Source organism: Heterodontus francisci, chromosome 41, assembly GCF_036365525.1.
Source record: "Heterodontus francisci isolate sHetFra1 chromosome 41, sHetFra1.hap1, whole genome shotgun sequence".
NCBI classification, from domain to species: Eukaryota; Metazoa; Chordata; class Chondrichthyes; order Heterodontiformes; family Heterodontidae; genus Heterodontus; species Heterodontus francisci.
The window spans coordinates 36,325,834-36,342,719 of NC_090411.1; the positions used below are offsets into that span (position 1 = coordinate 36,325,834).

Below are 16,886 nucleotides of genomic sequence, written 5' to 3' on the forward strand. Positions count from 1 at the left end.
CCCCCGTAGCCCTGCAATTTTTTTCTCTTCAGCTTATTACCCAATTCTCTTTTGAAAGCCACGATTGAACCTGCCTCCGCCATATACTCAGGCAGGGCACTCCAGATTCTAACCACTCGCAATGTAAAAGAAGTTTTGCCTCATGTCTCTGGTTCTTTTACCAATCACCATAAATCAACGTCCTCTGGTTCTTGACCCTTCTGCCAATGGGAACAGTTCCTCTATCATGTCTGGACAGACACCCCATGATTTTGAACACCTCTATTAAATCTCCCCTCAACCTTCTCTTCTCTAAAGAAAAGAGCCCCAGCTTCTTTAATCTATCCATGTAACTGAAGTCCCTCATCCCTGGAACCATTCTCATAAATCTTTTCTGCATTCTCTCTAAAGCCTCCACATATTCCTAAAGCATGGGGCCCAGAATTGGACAGTTGAGGCCAAACCAATGTTTTATTAAGACTCCTCATAACTTCCTTGCTTTTGCCCTCAATCAATAACAAAACTCATTAAACGATTAATCATATCATTTACTATTTTGCAGGAACTTACTATGTGCAAAATGCTGTTGTGACTGCACTCCAACAGTAATTCAATGGTTCAAACATTTTGTGATGCCCTGAATTTAGGACAAAGAATTATATAAATACAAGTCATTTTCCCCCTTGGGGGTTCAGTGCTGTGACAGATACAATAGTCTCAGTTCACTCTGCCTCTGAACCAAAATCTTCAACTACAGTACATACCTGCAATTTCCTCAAATTCCTCCCTAAATGTAAAAACATTTTAACCTTATACAAATGCTGCTGACTTTCAACATGAGTTTCCTATCGTTAATGGTAATCTTGAAAATAAACAATCTGACTGCCATAGACCACAGACCCATATTTGCTGTGTGCCTTGCATTTTGGAATACACAGTTCCCCTCCAGACTGCTAAGCCAGCTCAGTAAGTTAGCATGCTTGCATCTCAACTCAAACCAGCACCATGACTAGCACACTGATGCACAGAACTGGTTCAATGTCAAATCTCAAACTAACCATTTCAGATTTTTAAATTTGCACAGTTGATTCAAATCATCTTTTATATTGTCATTTGCCTGCACTCCTCTGTCAGCTGTTGGAAGCAGACGTAGAAAATTACAGTCTATTCATTGACTACAATATAAATGTAGGAGAGTGCTGCATGAAGGTCACTTTGGCGTTGCTTCTTTCACAATTGATATAAAGGAAAAGGGTCTTGAAATAGTCTTAACAGAAAACTGCCAACAATAACAGCAGCAATCGTGTTTAATGCTGTTTTTCAGGGCTGAACATTTGAAGTGTGGATCTTAGAAGTGACAGCCACTTGAAAATTGAAGATAATGTAGAAACCTCATTTACATTAAACAATTTATTCCCAAAGTCACTAGATGTTCATCAGGAGTGGGAACTCTGGCATTTCATTTTTCTGTGCCCTGAAACCAATTGCGATGCTTTCTCTGTCAACCAGCTTAAAGTTACTGACTCAGTATAGACTCAGGGCCAAACCTTAAATAGGTTCCTAAATAGCTCAGTGTCACACAAGGTAGAACATTTACTCTTTCAGACATGGAGAAGCAACAAATTTTATTTCAAAATATTAAAGTTGAGAAATAGATCATCACCATAATGGGGTTGATATATCAAATAAAAGCAAAATACTGCGGATGCTGGAAATCTGAAATAAAAACAAGAAATGCTGGAAATACTCAGCAGGTCTGGCAGCATCTATGGAGAGAGAAGCAGAGTTAACGTTTAAGGTCAGTGACCCTTCATCAGAACTGGCAAATATATCAAATACTCATTCCGTATCTTGTGCTGTTCATTCTCATCACAGTGACGTCTTTCTATAGGCAGTTGTGGGGTGGGGATGGGTTAAAAAACAGCAAAAAGAAATGACTTTGTGACATGTTTTTCTGGGTCTTTCACTGTCTATGAAACTCCATCTTAGCTTATAAGAACCAGCTTTATGGTGATTTCCTTCTCACAATAGTGCCATTACCATAAGGCACTCACCAACAGAAGCTAAACATTTTAGTGGTAATTGGCACTGGGTTTCAATTTGATTGAGGCTCTAACCCTTTCTTAAGGAATTTACTTTGAGATAGCTAATACTTAAGGAACACAAAAGGGAAAGAAAAAAAATTAGTACAGATAGAGTTAACTGCATAAAGAGCTCCAGAAGCAATGGTAAAGAAATTCACTGCATTTGCCAAAGGCAGCCACTAATGAAAAACACATTTCAGCATGCGTCATGCAGAACTTTCCACTGCTGCAGTAGATTCACTTCCAAAATGTCTGGAACCCTCGTTACTAATACGCTAAATCCTCTGCACAAAATTTAAGTTTACAGATATCAGCAGTTTTTTTGTATTAACTATTTTGTTAATGGGTGTTTCTATTTTATTAATGTTAGTGTCCGTTGTAATATGTCCCACCTTCCCCCCACCTCCCCCCAAACTAGGAATTCACATTTCATCACCCTTATCATTTTACAGCACATTACTTGCCTTGTGGGTGGTAGCACTGCTTTTGCAACCAAGCTACTACAGTAATCCTAAGCACAACTCATGAAAGAAAAAAGTAAATGTTTCCAGGAAAAAGCTACATTAAACTTGCAAAGCAAACAATTTTTCAGGGATCCACAATTCCTAATTAACCCATTTTAATATGAACACTAGGAATCTAGAATAAAAGTTGAACTAGGCCAAAAAGTAGAGAGGCACGCATTCATCTGAAATATTTAGTCTTGTATTCAGAACTCTGCTATATTCATAAACAAGGCCCGTGCTCTCCTTCCAACAGTGTTCCTAGCTTTGAAAGTCTCAGGTTATTGCTAGCAGTATAATAAACACCTTTTATACAATTCCTCCTCCTTTTAAGGCTCCTTCTGACTATTCTCAGCCCTGAGAAGGATACCGAAAGAGCTGGTGCTAGCCCTCTGCCAAGATTGCACTGTTATGTGTTATGAACTGTGGCAACAGTCAAAGGACCGCATACTTTCAGTTCTCCCTACCTGAAGAAAGCAGCCGATTTCTTGGGGGGAAAAAATCAGTAAAAAGTAGACCACACCAAATAAAACTTGCATCCTGTCAGCAGGCTGCCATCTATATCCATTTAACCAGACTGGGGTACTTTGCTTAAGTAGCTCTTCTTCATAAATAAACCTGCATAGTGATAGTCAGTATTCAGTTTGACGTTGAAGGTCACTGCAGCCAAATCCAACAATATCCTGGCTCAACACCTACTCATCCACTCCAGTGCAGGTTGCTGGGGAGTGATCAGGAGAGGTCAGGGAACAGAGGCCATTTGTAGCACCCTCTGAACTCACCAGACTATGAATCAAACTTGGAACCTTCCAGGGCTCTATGGTTCAATGATTATCACAATGTATTCACTGAGTCTTTGTGGGGATGAAGGAGGAGATTATGTTCAACAATCTTTCTTACCTTCCTCACTTTGGAAAGCATGTGGTTCAATAGACCATGTAATTCTAATGCAGTCAGTTTTTCCAAAGATAGAACATTAAGTAGGCTAGGATTCTTCAGTTTAATGGGGAAAAAACCTTACATTATCTTTTCTCAATGCCCACATTTTCCTGACTGATACAGTTCATGTATTATTAATCTTCTCACCTAATTTGTACGTGCAATTCAATCTTTAGAAAATCAAGAAAGCTGCTATCTTTGTTCGAATTTGGTAGGTCTGAACAGAAACATCTCTCTTCCAGTAACTGCCTTTTTTCAGCAAACAGAGTTCAATATTTTGTTCAAACCTGGAGTTGGGCTTGATCATTTTGGTCTAAAATGACATCTGATGTACTATCAATTTGATGACAGTCCTCTGCATTTCAATGGAGTTTTACTTTCCCCCATTTTGCGCTATCATAAATCTCACTAACATTTCCCCAAACAGAATAAAATCTTAATTTGCAGAGAGAAAAAAGTGGTAGTTCTTCCCAATTTTCTCACAGGAAACTACCAGATGTTTATAGCGTCCACTATGAGGAAGACAACAGAAGTGTTTGCACTGCTTGTAGCTACTTTATTTAGTGCAGCTACTTCATCTTGTGACTCATTTATGCTGCACAGCCACATGAGAATGCGACTGAGCTTAGAGGCGGCAACTATGGTTGTGAAGCCACCCCATTCGGACTGCCAGACAATTTAATCAGGAGCGAGAAGATTGCAATGGCTTCTGCCAGTCTTCATGCCTCACCAGCCAGTCAAGCAATTCCAGTTCAATTAATTTCTTTGCGATTTCTTGTATGAAAATGTTTCTTTTAGGAAAAAAAACGTATGTTGCATTTGAAAAAGCTTTCAATTAAAAATATGTATTCCCAATAATTCAAATTTGAACAATCTACATTTGACTATTTTTGCTGAGTGCTGCTCTCAACAACCCAGCCAAGACTGGCAAATTCATCATCATGGGGAAGGCAAGGAGTAAATATTAGCCACAGCTGCAAATCGAACCCAGTCCCCATTATGAAAAGGTTAGGGTTAACCACACATTTGGTAAATACAAGCTTTACTACTGTTTTAATGCATTGCATTTTGTCCAGAATGACTTTCTTCATGTAACTAAACTAACAGGATTAAATGGTTTACTGGAAATGCAACTGAAGGGGCTAATTCCAACTGGATGCAAAAGAGAAAACAGCTACGAACCTTTCCACTCTCCCAATCTGGATCTATCCTCAGCACCATTTATGTTTATCTGACTGATTCCAGCATCCCAGAGGCTCGGACAGAGCTGAATGATATTGTATTCAGACATGAGTAAGTAGTCTGGGATGGATTTGCTCCACTGGGAGTGTTAACATTGCTGCTACACACATCTGTGAAATGTTTTTTTGAAACAAATGAATAATAATCTAAAGCTGAAGCAGTCACTTTCTAATGAGTGGACTGCAAATTTACAATCATTTTCATTAATTCTTTTAGCATGTCATCACCCTACTTTTCCCACGTGAGACCCAGCGGGACCCTTTGCTGGGCTATTGGGACAGGAGGATGGAATCATCTAGATTGCAACTGTAAATCATCATCAGCAGAAAAGTGGAATAGAAATTTTTTCTCTTCACTAATTCTGCATACACACCCCCTACCCCCACAAGCTGTCTCTTCTTTTTACTAGGCAGCTTGTGACCCAGGTGAAAAACTGACAGCCTATGCTAGAAAGTTCAGATGACAAATAGCCCTTGCTTCAAACTCTCTAATTTGAAGCCTTTGAGGTCATATAGATTGTAAGATGCCAGTAATTTCTTTGACAATGCAGTCCGGTAGGAACTTGTGACTATGCTAGAATCCCATGAACTTCAAAAGGACAATAATTTATTTATAAATTAGCAAATTAAAAACTTTAACTAGATGCTGTATTTTATTTTTTTTCCTACTCTCTTCTGTTATGCTAAATGAGATGGAGAAGGAAGGTGGGACAGGAAAGGTTAAATGTGTCTGTTGGAAATGGTGTGTAAACAGCAACATACGATGAGAGGGCTGTGTTCAAACAAGTCAACATTGGCCACTCCGCCCCTTTGTCGATCTGACCAAAGTTGAAAATCCTGAAATATAAACAGCTCATTTTTATAAAGGAACGTCATTCAAGTACTGCCCAACCTAGTTTAGCCTCAAAAGGAAAACAAGACCTAATCTCTTCTCGTCCCTTGAGTGATGCTGCCAGTAAACTGCATATGGTTCATTTTCCTTTGAACAGAAATCTTTCTGCGTTTTCCCAACATACTAAATTCGGCTGCTGCTATAAGATTTGATTAGGAACAGATTCTCATGTTCAGGGGACTCTTCACAAAAAGCTATTGGCAAACTTTTCTACTTATTTACAAACTAAGTCACAAAGATGTAAATCAAATCAAGGCAGACCATCACTGTCACTTTTTAAAATTTGTTCTCGGCATATGGGTGATACTGACAAGGTAGTGTCATGCCAATGTTACTGTCTGCCCCTAATTGCCTCAAGGACATTAAGAATCAATCATGCAGTGTGGGACTAGAATCACATGTAGACCTGACTGGGTAAGGGTGGTAAGTTAGGACATTAGTGTACAAGTTCAATTCAATTCAATTTCATAACTGGTGGGATTTGAGCTCTTAACTATGGGTTATTAGTGACATAACCAATAGGCTAATGTACCCTTTTGAGAAAAATGCCAATTCTTTTTCGTTCCCAAGCAAAAATACTTTTAAACCGCTTCTGCATAAAGATTGATTTCCTCTAATATCAAGGAATTAACTGAATGATACAAAGTGTTTTCTAAGAATCAATGATCATCACCTCTGTCCTAGAGACCATTTTGAATCACTGTTGGAATCTGTCGTGGGCTGTTCTTAACATCATGTCTCTACTCAAAATGGCAAGTGGAACCCAGAACCAAGTAAAGGCAGTCACTAAATTATCAATGCCACAACTGCCCCACTTGAACCACATCTTTATTTTTTATTTGGAGATACAGCACTGAAACAGGCCCTTCGGCCCACCGAGTCTGTGCCAACCAACAACCACCCATTTATACTAACCCTACAGTAATCCCATATGCCCTACCACCTACCTACACTAGGGGCAATTTATAACAGCCAATTTACCTATCACCTGCAAGTCTTTGGCAGTGGGAGGAAACCGGAGCACCCGGAGGAAACCCACGCAGACACAGGGAGAACTTGCAAACTCCGCACAGACAGTACCCAGAATTGAACCCGGGTCCCTGGAGCTGTGAGGCTGCGGTGCTAACCACTGCGCCGCCCATCTCTTGTAGATGAATTATAATCATAGAGTGATGCAGTACAGGAGGAGGCCATTCGGGCCAACATGTTTGCGCTGGCTCTTTGAAAGAGCTATTCCACTCCCCTGCTCTTTTACTCATAGCCCTGCAATTGTTTCCCCTTCAAGTATTTATTCAATTCCCTTTTGAAAGTCACAACTGAACCTGCTTTGACCACAGCTGTGGATTAACCCACTGCCCCACTTGCTGGGAGTGGTCCATACTGACAAACTGCTTGAACCAGCAACATTTAAAGCCACCACTTGTGCAATGGGTTTCCTTTCACAAGTTGAACTTCCCTGGAACATTAAGAGGAGAATTCACCACCTTCTCCAATAGGTCCCATTGGCAGTCTGGCAGACCAGATTCTGGTCTCTCTAATCTTTCAGTCAGAAGAAATTTATTTTCTTGGTTAGTTCTGACTAAATACAATTTTGTAAAAAAACAAAATGTTAAATTACTCTTCGCACCTTTATCACTAGAGTAACCTGAAATACCTCAATAACTAGTAAGTTACGGTATTGCAGAGAGACACACCAAGCAGGTCAAGGCATTAGTGAGACCGCACCTGGAGTATTACGTACAGTTTTGGTTCCCATTACTTGAGGAGGGATGTAGTTGCATTGGAGGCAGTTCAGAGGAGGTTCACTAGATTGATTCCAGAGATGAGGAGTTTGTCTTATGAAGCGAGATTGAGCAGTTTAGGTCTTTACCCTCTAGAGTTTAGAAGAATGAGAGGAGATCTAATTGAGGTATATATGATGATTAAAGGGATTAACAAAGTAGATGTAGAGAGGATGTTTCCTCTGGTGGGGCAATCTAGAACAGGAGGTCATTGTTTTAAATCTGCTACCCCTTATCCTAAAACTGAGATGAGGAGAAATTACTTTTCTCAAAGGGTCGTGAGTCTGTGGAATTCCCCACCCCAGAGTGCAGTGGATGCCGGGACATTCAGTAAATTTGAAGAGATAGACAGATTTTTAATTAGTAATGGGTTGAAGGGTTATGGAGAATGGGCAGGAAAGTGGAGTTGAGGCAGAGACGAGATCAGCCATGATCGTATTGAATGGCAGAGCAGGCTCAAGGGGCTGAATTGCCTACTCCTGTTCCTAGTTCTTATGCAAGAGCAAGGGTGGGACTAATTGGATAGCTCTTTCAAAGGAGCAGTATGGCATGACGGGCTGAATAAAATCATACAGCACTGAGGAAGCCAATGACTAGATTGGGAGCCCAATGTTTATTTAGTAACTTTCTTGAATGACTTGCAAGCAAACACATTACAGAATCCAATATGGATACCATTAGGAACACATTATTTCAATATTTCATATTAAATGCATTTCAATACTGCTGTGTGTCATCTTCTTCTCTCTAGAGTTAGGTGGTTATGTGGTCAAATCCCATTCATAATCTATAATGACACTGTAGCACTGAGGGAGTGCTAAATTGTCAGAGGTGCTGCCCTTCAGGTAAGATGTTGAAACAAGGCCCCATACAGCTGTTCCAGTTACTCAGGTAAAATGTTGAAGATCCCTTAGACAACCTCAACCACCCAAAAAAGATTAACCGCTTATTCAACTCATTGCTGTTTGCATGACGTTGCTGTATATAAAATAGTTTCTCATTTGCCCACATAATAATTACTGCATTTCAAAATAATTCACTGTATATGCAGCACTTGGAGATGTTTGATACAAAATAAGCCACTATAAAAAAATTGTTCTTTCATTTAAATAGGAAATTTCAGATATGGCACCAAAAAATCCACACCCAGGAGGTTATAACCATCAGGAAAGATTTGACAGGTTGGGGTTCTTTACTCTAGAAAAGAGAAGCTTGAGGGTAACCGGATAGAGGTCCTTAAAATTATGAAAGTGAACGATAGGGTCGAAAGAGAAAACTGTTCAGCTTGTTTCAGTTGGGACCTCTGCAGACTGAACATTGCAGAGGTTTCATACTGTCCATTGTATACAATACATTACCGCTAAAGATTTGGAGTAAAAAAACAAATGAAATTCACTGCTTTTGTTTTCCTGAATCGATAGAAACAAAAATCTACACGGCCTCTGCTGAGATTTTAATTAACTCTAACAAGCAACAAAAGCAATGTGTTTAAAATAAGATAATGGAAGACTTTTAAAGACTCACCAAAAGTCTAGACTGCAGAAGATTTCACAGTCTGTCACCTGGTAGATAAAGGCACTGCTGCCTGGTGTAGCACAAATCCACATAAACCTGAAGATTCCAAGTTTCATCCCCAGTTGGTGTTTAAGGAGATGCGGGGGTGGGGGTGGGGAGAAGGGGGGGTTGCGGGAGAAGAGAACGAGTCAGCCTAAGTTCTTACTTGTGGTTGTTATTCAGTAATCCTTGTTGGAAAGTTCTTGCGTGGGGTTACAAGATAAGGACAGGACCTTCTTTGGCATTGATGGCTTGCATGGTTGGATAGCTGGGATATATTCACCGAATGCATCAGTAGTCTCATATCTACTTTCGAGCCAATCCAGCAGCCAACCATGAGTTGAGTCGAACTTCTTGGAATAGGTTTGCCCCACCTTCCTGGCTGTAGGAATGCAATGGATGGCTAGAGAGTGGGGAGGGTGGTAAAATGTGATCTATTGATTGATTTGCATACATGGATTATGATATTGTACCTCTTTGCTCTTTTTATTGCTGTTACACCTCTTGGTCAGATTGCTAGGAGGTGCACCAAAACGGCACGGCCAATTTCTTTTTCTTCCTGCTCTCTAAATCAGCAGTAGAAACTCATCACTGTGTAGAAAACTGTGGATACAAACAAACCTTTTGCAATTCGATAAGGCAGCATGCTGAAGTGCCAATCGAGTGCGTCACCATCCTTCCTGGATTATCTAATTTTAATCCAACACAGGACGACTTGCATGCCAAACTGCAAGTAGCAGGTGATAGACAGAGCTAAGTGATCCCATAACCAACGGATCAGATCTAAGCTCTGCAGTCCTGCCACAGCCAGTCGTGAATGGTGGTGAACAATTAAACAACTAATTGGAGGAGGTGGCTCCACAAATATCCCCATCCTCAATGATGGGGGAGCCCAGCACATCAGTGTGAAAGATAAGGCTGAAGCATTTGCAACAATCTTCAGCCAGAAGTGCTGAGTTGATGATTCATCTTGGCCTCCTCCTGAAGACCTCAGCATCACAGATACCAGACTTCAGCCAATTCAATTCACTCCGCGTGTTATCAAGAAACGACTGAAGGCACTGGATACTGCAAAGGCAATGGGCCCAGACAATATTCCGGCAATAGTACTGAAGTCCTGTGCTCCAGAACGTGCCATGCCCCTAGCCAAGCTGTTCCAGTACAGCTACAACACTGGCATCTACCCAGCAATGTGGAAAATTGCCCAGGTATGTCCTGTACACAAAAAGTACGACAAGTCCAACCCCGTCAATTACTGCCCCATCAGTCTACTCTCAATCATCAGTAAAGTAATAGAAGGTGTCATCAACAGTGCTATCACACGGCACTTGCTTAGCAATAACCTGCTCAGTGACGCTCAGTTTGGGTTCCGCCAGGGCCACTCAGCTCCTGACCTCATTACAGCCTTGGTTCAAACATGGACAAAAAAGCTGAACTCAAGAGGTGAGGTGAGAGTGACTGCCCTTGACATCAAGGCAGCATTTGACCGATTATGGCATCAAGGAGCCCTAGCAAAACTGAAGTCAATGGGAATCAGGGGGAAAACTCTCCACTGGTTGGAGAACAAAGAACAAAGAAAATTACAGCACAGGAACAGGCCCTTCGGCCCTCCAAGCCTGCGCCGATCCAGATCCTCTATCTAAACATGTCGCCTATTTTCTAAGGGTCTGTATCTCTTTGCTTCCTGCCCATTCATGTATCTGTCTAGATACATCTTAAAAGACGCTATCGTGCCCGCATCTACCACCTCCGCTGGCAACGCGTTCCAGGCACCCACCACCCTCTGCGTAAAGAACTTTCCACACATATCCCCCCTAAACTTTTCCCCTCTCACTTTGAACTCGTGACCCCTCGTAATTGACTCCCCCACTCTGGGGAAAAAGCTTCTTGCTATCCACCCTGTCTATACCCCTCATGATTTTGTACACCTCAATCAGGTCCCCCCTCAACCTCCGTCTTTCTAATGAAAATAATCCTAATCTGCTCAACCTCTCTTCATAGCTAGCGCCCTCCATACCAGGCAACATCCTGGTGAACCTCCTCTGCACCCTCCCCAAAGCATCTACATCCTTTTGGTAATGTGGCGACCAGAACTGCACGCAGTATTCCAAATGTGGCCGAACCAAAGTCTTATACAACTGTAACATGACCTGCCAACCCTTGTACTCAATACCCCGTCCGATGAAGGAAAGCATGCCGTATGCCTTCTTGACCACTCTATTGACCTGCGTTGCCACCTTCAGGGAACAATGGACCTGAACACCCGAATCTCTCTGTACATACCTAGTGCAAAGGCAGATGGTCGTGTTGCTAGAGGTCAATCACCTGAGCTCCAGGACATCAGTGCAGGAGTTCCTCAGGGTAGTGTCCTAGGCCCAATCATCTTCAGCAGCTTCATCAATGATCTTTCTTCAATCATAAGGTCAGAAGTGGGGATGCTTGCTGATGATTGCACAATGTTCAGCACCGTTCGTGACTCCTCAGATACTGAAGCAGTTCGTGTAGAAATGCAGCAAGACCTGGACAATATCCAGGCTTGGGCTGATAAGTTGCAAGTAACATTTGCGCCACACAAGTGTCAGGCAGTAACCATCTCCAACAAGAGAGAATCTAACCATACCCCCTTGACATTCAACAGCATTACCATCGCTGAATCCCCGACTATCAACATCCTAGAGGCTACCATTGACCAGAAACTGAACTGGAGTAGCCATATAAACACCGTGGCTACAACAGCAGGTCAGAGGTTACATAAAAACATAGAAAACAGGAGCAGGAGTAGGCCATTTGGCCTTTTCGGGCCTGCTCCGCCATCCAAAAAAGATCATGGCTGATCATCTAATTCAGTGCCCTGTTCCCGCTTTTTCCCCATATCCTTTGATCCTTTTGGCATTAAGGAATCCTGTGGCGAGTAGCCATATAAATACCGTGACTACAAGAGAAGGTCAGAGGCTAGGAATCCTGAGGCGAGTAACTCACCTCCTGACTCCCCAAAGCCTGTCCACCATCTACAAGGAACAAGTCAGGAGTGTAATGGAATACTCTCCACTTGCCTGGATGGGTGCAGCTCCAACAACACTCAAGAAGCTCGACACCATCCAGGACAAAGCAGCCCGCTTGATTGGCGCCCCATCCACAAACATTCACTCCCTCTACCACTGACGCACAGTGGCAGCAGTGTGTACCATCTACAAGATGCACTGCAGCAATGCACCAACGCTCCTTAGACAGCACCTTCCAAACCCGTGACCTCTACCAACTAGAAGGACAAGGGCAACAGATGCATAGGACGACCACCTGCAAGTTCCCCTCCAAGTCACACACCATCCTCTTGGAACGATATCGTTGTTCCTTCACTGTCGCCGGGTCAAAATCCTGGAACTCCCTTCCTAACAGCACTGTGGGTCTACCTACCTCACATGGACTGGTTCAAGAAGGCAGCTCACCACCACCTTCTCAATGGCAATTAGGGATGTGCAATAAATGCTGGCCTAGCCAGTGATGCCCACATCCCATGAATAAATAAAAAAGTATATTATACCTTCATGTAAGCATTTCACTAATTATTAAGCACCCATAAAGTACTTTGGGTAAAGGTATACTTTTTTGTGGTATTAATCATTCAATGTCCCTCTCAATTATGATCAGCAGATTACTAGTATTCTTACAAGTTTTAATATAAATGTGGTAAAAGATTGTAGCTTTACTCCCCCCCCCAATCCCCCCTGCGTCCCCCCTCCCCCATCAGAATTTAGTTAATATCTCCAGTACAGGTATCATAGGATAGAAATTGTTTGAGCTGGTCCCAGAATTTATCAAATACATAACTGCACTTGAAGCAGTACAAGGGTTGACACTCCCCAAAATCAGTTTTCTGGGATAGTATTTTGTCACCTTACTAGCTGTTTCACATCTGACTACTGCCAAATCTGCGTGGGTTTTCTCCGGGTGCTCCGGTTTCCTCCCACAAGCCAAAAGACTTGCAGGTTGGTAGGTAAATTGGCCATTATAAATTGCCCCTAGTATAGGTAGGTGGTAGGGAAATATAGGGAGAGGTGGGGATGTGGTAGGAATATGGGATTAGTGTAGGATTAGTATAAATGGGTGGTTGATGGTCGGCACAGACTCGGTGGGCCGAAGGGCCTGTTTCAGTGCTGTATCTCTAAACTAAACTAAAATCTTATATTGAGGCACTCCCTGGAAAACTGGCAAGCAACTCAAGAGAAAGCTCAACAAAATTGTGCCATGCAAATATTCAGCAATCAGCATATAACAAAGAAATAAAAACATTAAGTCTACTTACCATGGGTAAATGCACACATAGTTATTTATCTGAAAACCAGACAAAAGCAAAGCTGCAGCTTTTTGACCAAGTACCATTCAAGGATTCTTTCCCCTCTAAGACATATCCTGAAACTAGCTAGAAAACCAGCAATTAATTTCAATTACAGCATTTCCAAAAGTTGTCCTTTAAAATAAGCAGACTTTAATCATCTAACAGAACCAAGGCTGTTCTGCTGCTAATCACCAAATACATTTATTTTGAACGTACTTATAATGCTGCTTCAATACCAATGAAATCAATGTTTCCCTTCTCACTAGTAATTTTCCTTCCAGTGTTCTCCTGCTCTGAAAGGCTGAATCTTGCAGACGTTTAACTTCCCATGTGCCAACAGCCTTTAATATTGTTTGAAGTGCCCATTCTTCATGTGTGAATCTAGATAGTGGGTGTTAGCAGGCTATATACTGACGGCCTTTCCCAATCCAAGTACACATACATACAATATCCAGCAAAGATTACAGAATAGCAATCAAAAGTGGAAACTGTGGCAATTTTCTCACCTTCCCCATCATTCTTAAGGCTGATACTGGGACATATTTTTGGCTGCATTTTCTATTTTCATATTGGTTTCACAGTTTATATGCATCTTCTAAAAGAAACTTGGTGCTTTAGCTCTGAATTAAAAGTCACTTTGTGCTGGGTGAAATTTAAAATTAGTCACTATCTTCCTCAGTTTAAACAAATCGGTAAATCTTTCATGTGGAATATGATAGGAATTACAGATGACATGAAATTGAATAACAACTCAACCAAAATTCTAGGGTAGAGGGTATCATAATGAGTTATATTAAATTCAAAAATATTCCTCAATATGGCTAGAATTTTAATATTTCAAAGTAAAATCCCTTTTCTTTCAAACAATGTAAAATTACTTAATTGTTTTTGGTAATAGAGGCACTGTGTCAAGATGGCTGTGTTTTGCTGCAAATGCTGTTTTCTTTCATTAAAGCTCTTCATCAGCAGGCTATCTGAAATACTGGATAAAATACCTCCTAAATCACATTCCCAGATTGCAGAAAGCATTGTTGTTACTTCTTTGTGTGATTGATGAAATAACATAAAAGTGTGTGACATTCTCTGAAAAAGTGCAAGAAAAACAAAGCAACACTGAGTATTTTCCAGAAATTACGAAACTGTATAAAATGAAATCTCAGTATTAAACTTTGGTTTGAATTTTCAAGCACAAATGGGTCCTGTTTATATGTTTTTAAAGCCCAGCTGATACCTTTTGTGATTGCTAAAAATCAGAAGGGAAAGGGCCTACACCCACTTGCTCAAATATAAATCCATATTTACTGGACAGGTATACGAAGTCAGAAAGAAAAACAAGGGAATTACCAAACCAACTCAAAACGTTCCATACATGTGTTGCAGTCTCCTCAATTACTACAATTTTTTGTGTGTCCAAAATATGAATATAAAAATTAGAGCTGCCAACCTTTAAATTATACGGCCCAATGGAAGATTTAGGCAGAAAGGCTGTTTTTTTAGTTTATTCAGAGCATATGGCACATTGGCTACGGTTCTCTATATTTCTCAATTACTGCTTAATAGGATTGCTGAAAACACTCAGCATAGCCTATACATATACTAAGCTAAGAACCAAATTCAGCATACAGCGGGTTAAATATCCTGTGCTTTGTCTCAACGACTGCAGTATACAGACAAGGAGAAAGGGTTCCTTAAATAAATAGACTGCTGAACCTCCGGTTTTACACAGCACCCAACCATTTGTGTATTTCTACTGTACAATTCAGCCTAGTCTGCTCAAATGATTCTAGTTTTCAGTAACCTGATCAAAGAGATGGATTTTTTTTAAAAAAGGTTTGATTTTCTGGCGTATGTTACAAGTTTTGATGGCCGTTGGAAAGCACAAGGAATGCAAGCAGCCTCCCTGATAACCAGAAGGAACAGAGCTCGGCAGACAATAGAAGCAATGATTCATTCAGTACAAATACAAATTGCACAGCATAGGCACATGGCTCAACTCACACTTCTACCGGTTACAGACAATAGCAGCTTTAAATACTGTAAGGTGTACCTGTGAAACCATCGTCTTTCTCTCCATAAACCAAGTAAAGCAAATGTGAGTAATTCCTGTTTCAGCTTGACTTTCAGACACAGATTGGCCCCTCTCTTTCCTCTCCTGTTATCTCCCCTACAGCAACTCCCAGATCTTGGCCAGATGGCTCGTACGGGCTCCGCCTTGCATGCCATGGGCTATTAATCACAACTAGCCACTCCCCCCCCCCACTGTCTCCAAACCCGATACCTGATCCTTCAGAAAGAAAAAGCAGCAATGCCAGCCCAATGTCTGCGCTCCCCCAGCACTCCCTGAGGTGAATTAAAACGGCATTTCCACATGCAGCTGCTTAGTATGCCAAGACTAAATATTTTAGATTTAACATCTTACCTACCATCTGGGAAAAAATACATTTGTTTTCTTCATTTAGGAGCGAGGTTTTTCCTTCCTCAAAACATTACAAGCTTTAGAATGACCTGAAGTACCTCAAAGGCAAAAAAGACAAGTGGCTTGCTCATTGGAAATCCACCCGAATGTCAGTATCATCTGAATTCTTGCTTTTTAGACATCTTGGATTTCTCCAATTTTTCATTTAATTTTTTGATGACAAAGAATTCAGTGAAACACTGTATTGAGCAGATACCACACCATTTTCCCAAACGCAAGTTGTTAAAAGGTACTCAAGCAAAGACCAAGTCTATAAAGCATTCCTGGATGCCCACTTACGGTACAATGCACAGCTTTAGGCTGTTATACTTTTTATTCATTCTTGGGATGTGAGCATTGCTGGCAAGACTAGCCCATCCCCCTAATTGCCCTCGAGAAGGTGTTGGGAAGCCCCCTTCTTGAACCGCAGTCAATGTAGATACAATAAGATAACTATACTTAAATCCTAGCTCCAAACCCCCAATCACTAAGTTGTAATAGTCTCAATCCATGTTTTGCAATGGCAAGGGGGGGGGGGGGGGGGGGGGGGCGGGGAGGGTGCAGAGAGAAAGCTCATTTTTTCCCACTTCTGAAATGCAGATATTAAAATGAGCTGTTAGTTTGCACATTTTCATTTATGGAAGCCCAAGATAATCATTCTGTTTCTTTTGGAACTTTCCCCTCTTGATGCTTACTCTTGCCAGTATATAGTTCCGTAAGCACCAGCCATCGGCGGTATCTCACCAAGTGGCAATTCTTCCTGTGAGAGTCAGTCAGGAGGGTATTTAACCTTGGGCGGATGACAAGGGAATCGGCACTCAACACCCGTGCAAGATCACTTCCTATAGGGGTCACTGTATAGCAATTAAGGGACCAAGAATACCACCTGATTCCCAGCCTCCTCCTAGCTGAGGAATATTGAGATCAATTACAGCATGCCAACATTTATAGGCTATTGAATGGTTCTCTACTTTCCCGGCTGCATGGCACCATTAGGAATTACGAAATAAAACGTACAAGGGATATCAGGATTAACACAAAGTTTTTACAATTACGCTCGAAGAATAGGAGTAGTCAAAGATAATACAGGTACTTTCAAAACAGATGCAGCTAATACTGCAA

General features: G+C 41.3%; 1 protein-coding gene across 16 annotated transcripts in view; it reads right to left on the reverse strand.

Annotated features, from left to right (window-relative positions):
* Positions 1-16,886, reverse strand: part of LOC137353490 (RNA binding protein fox-1 homolog 2-like) — a 342,023-nt gene that overhangs the window by 89,334 nt on the left and 235,803 nt on the right. Inside the window, exon 1 of one of the 16 annotated variants that reach the window (XM_068019829.1) lies at positions 15,357-15,490. The exons of 14 other annotated variants lie outside the window; for them this stretch is intronic. In XM_068019829.1, the coding sequence (XP_067875930.1) occupies positions 15,357-15,383 (27 nt within the window). In that variant the 5' untranslated portion in view covers positions 15,384-15,490. Of the gene's footprint in view, positions 1-3,033; positions 3,183-15,356; positions 15,491-16,886 lie in introns of those variants that run through there. One more of the 16 variants, XM_068019828.1, reaches the window with a different exon arrangement.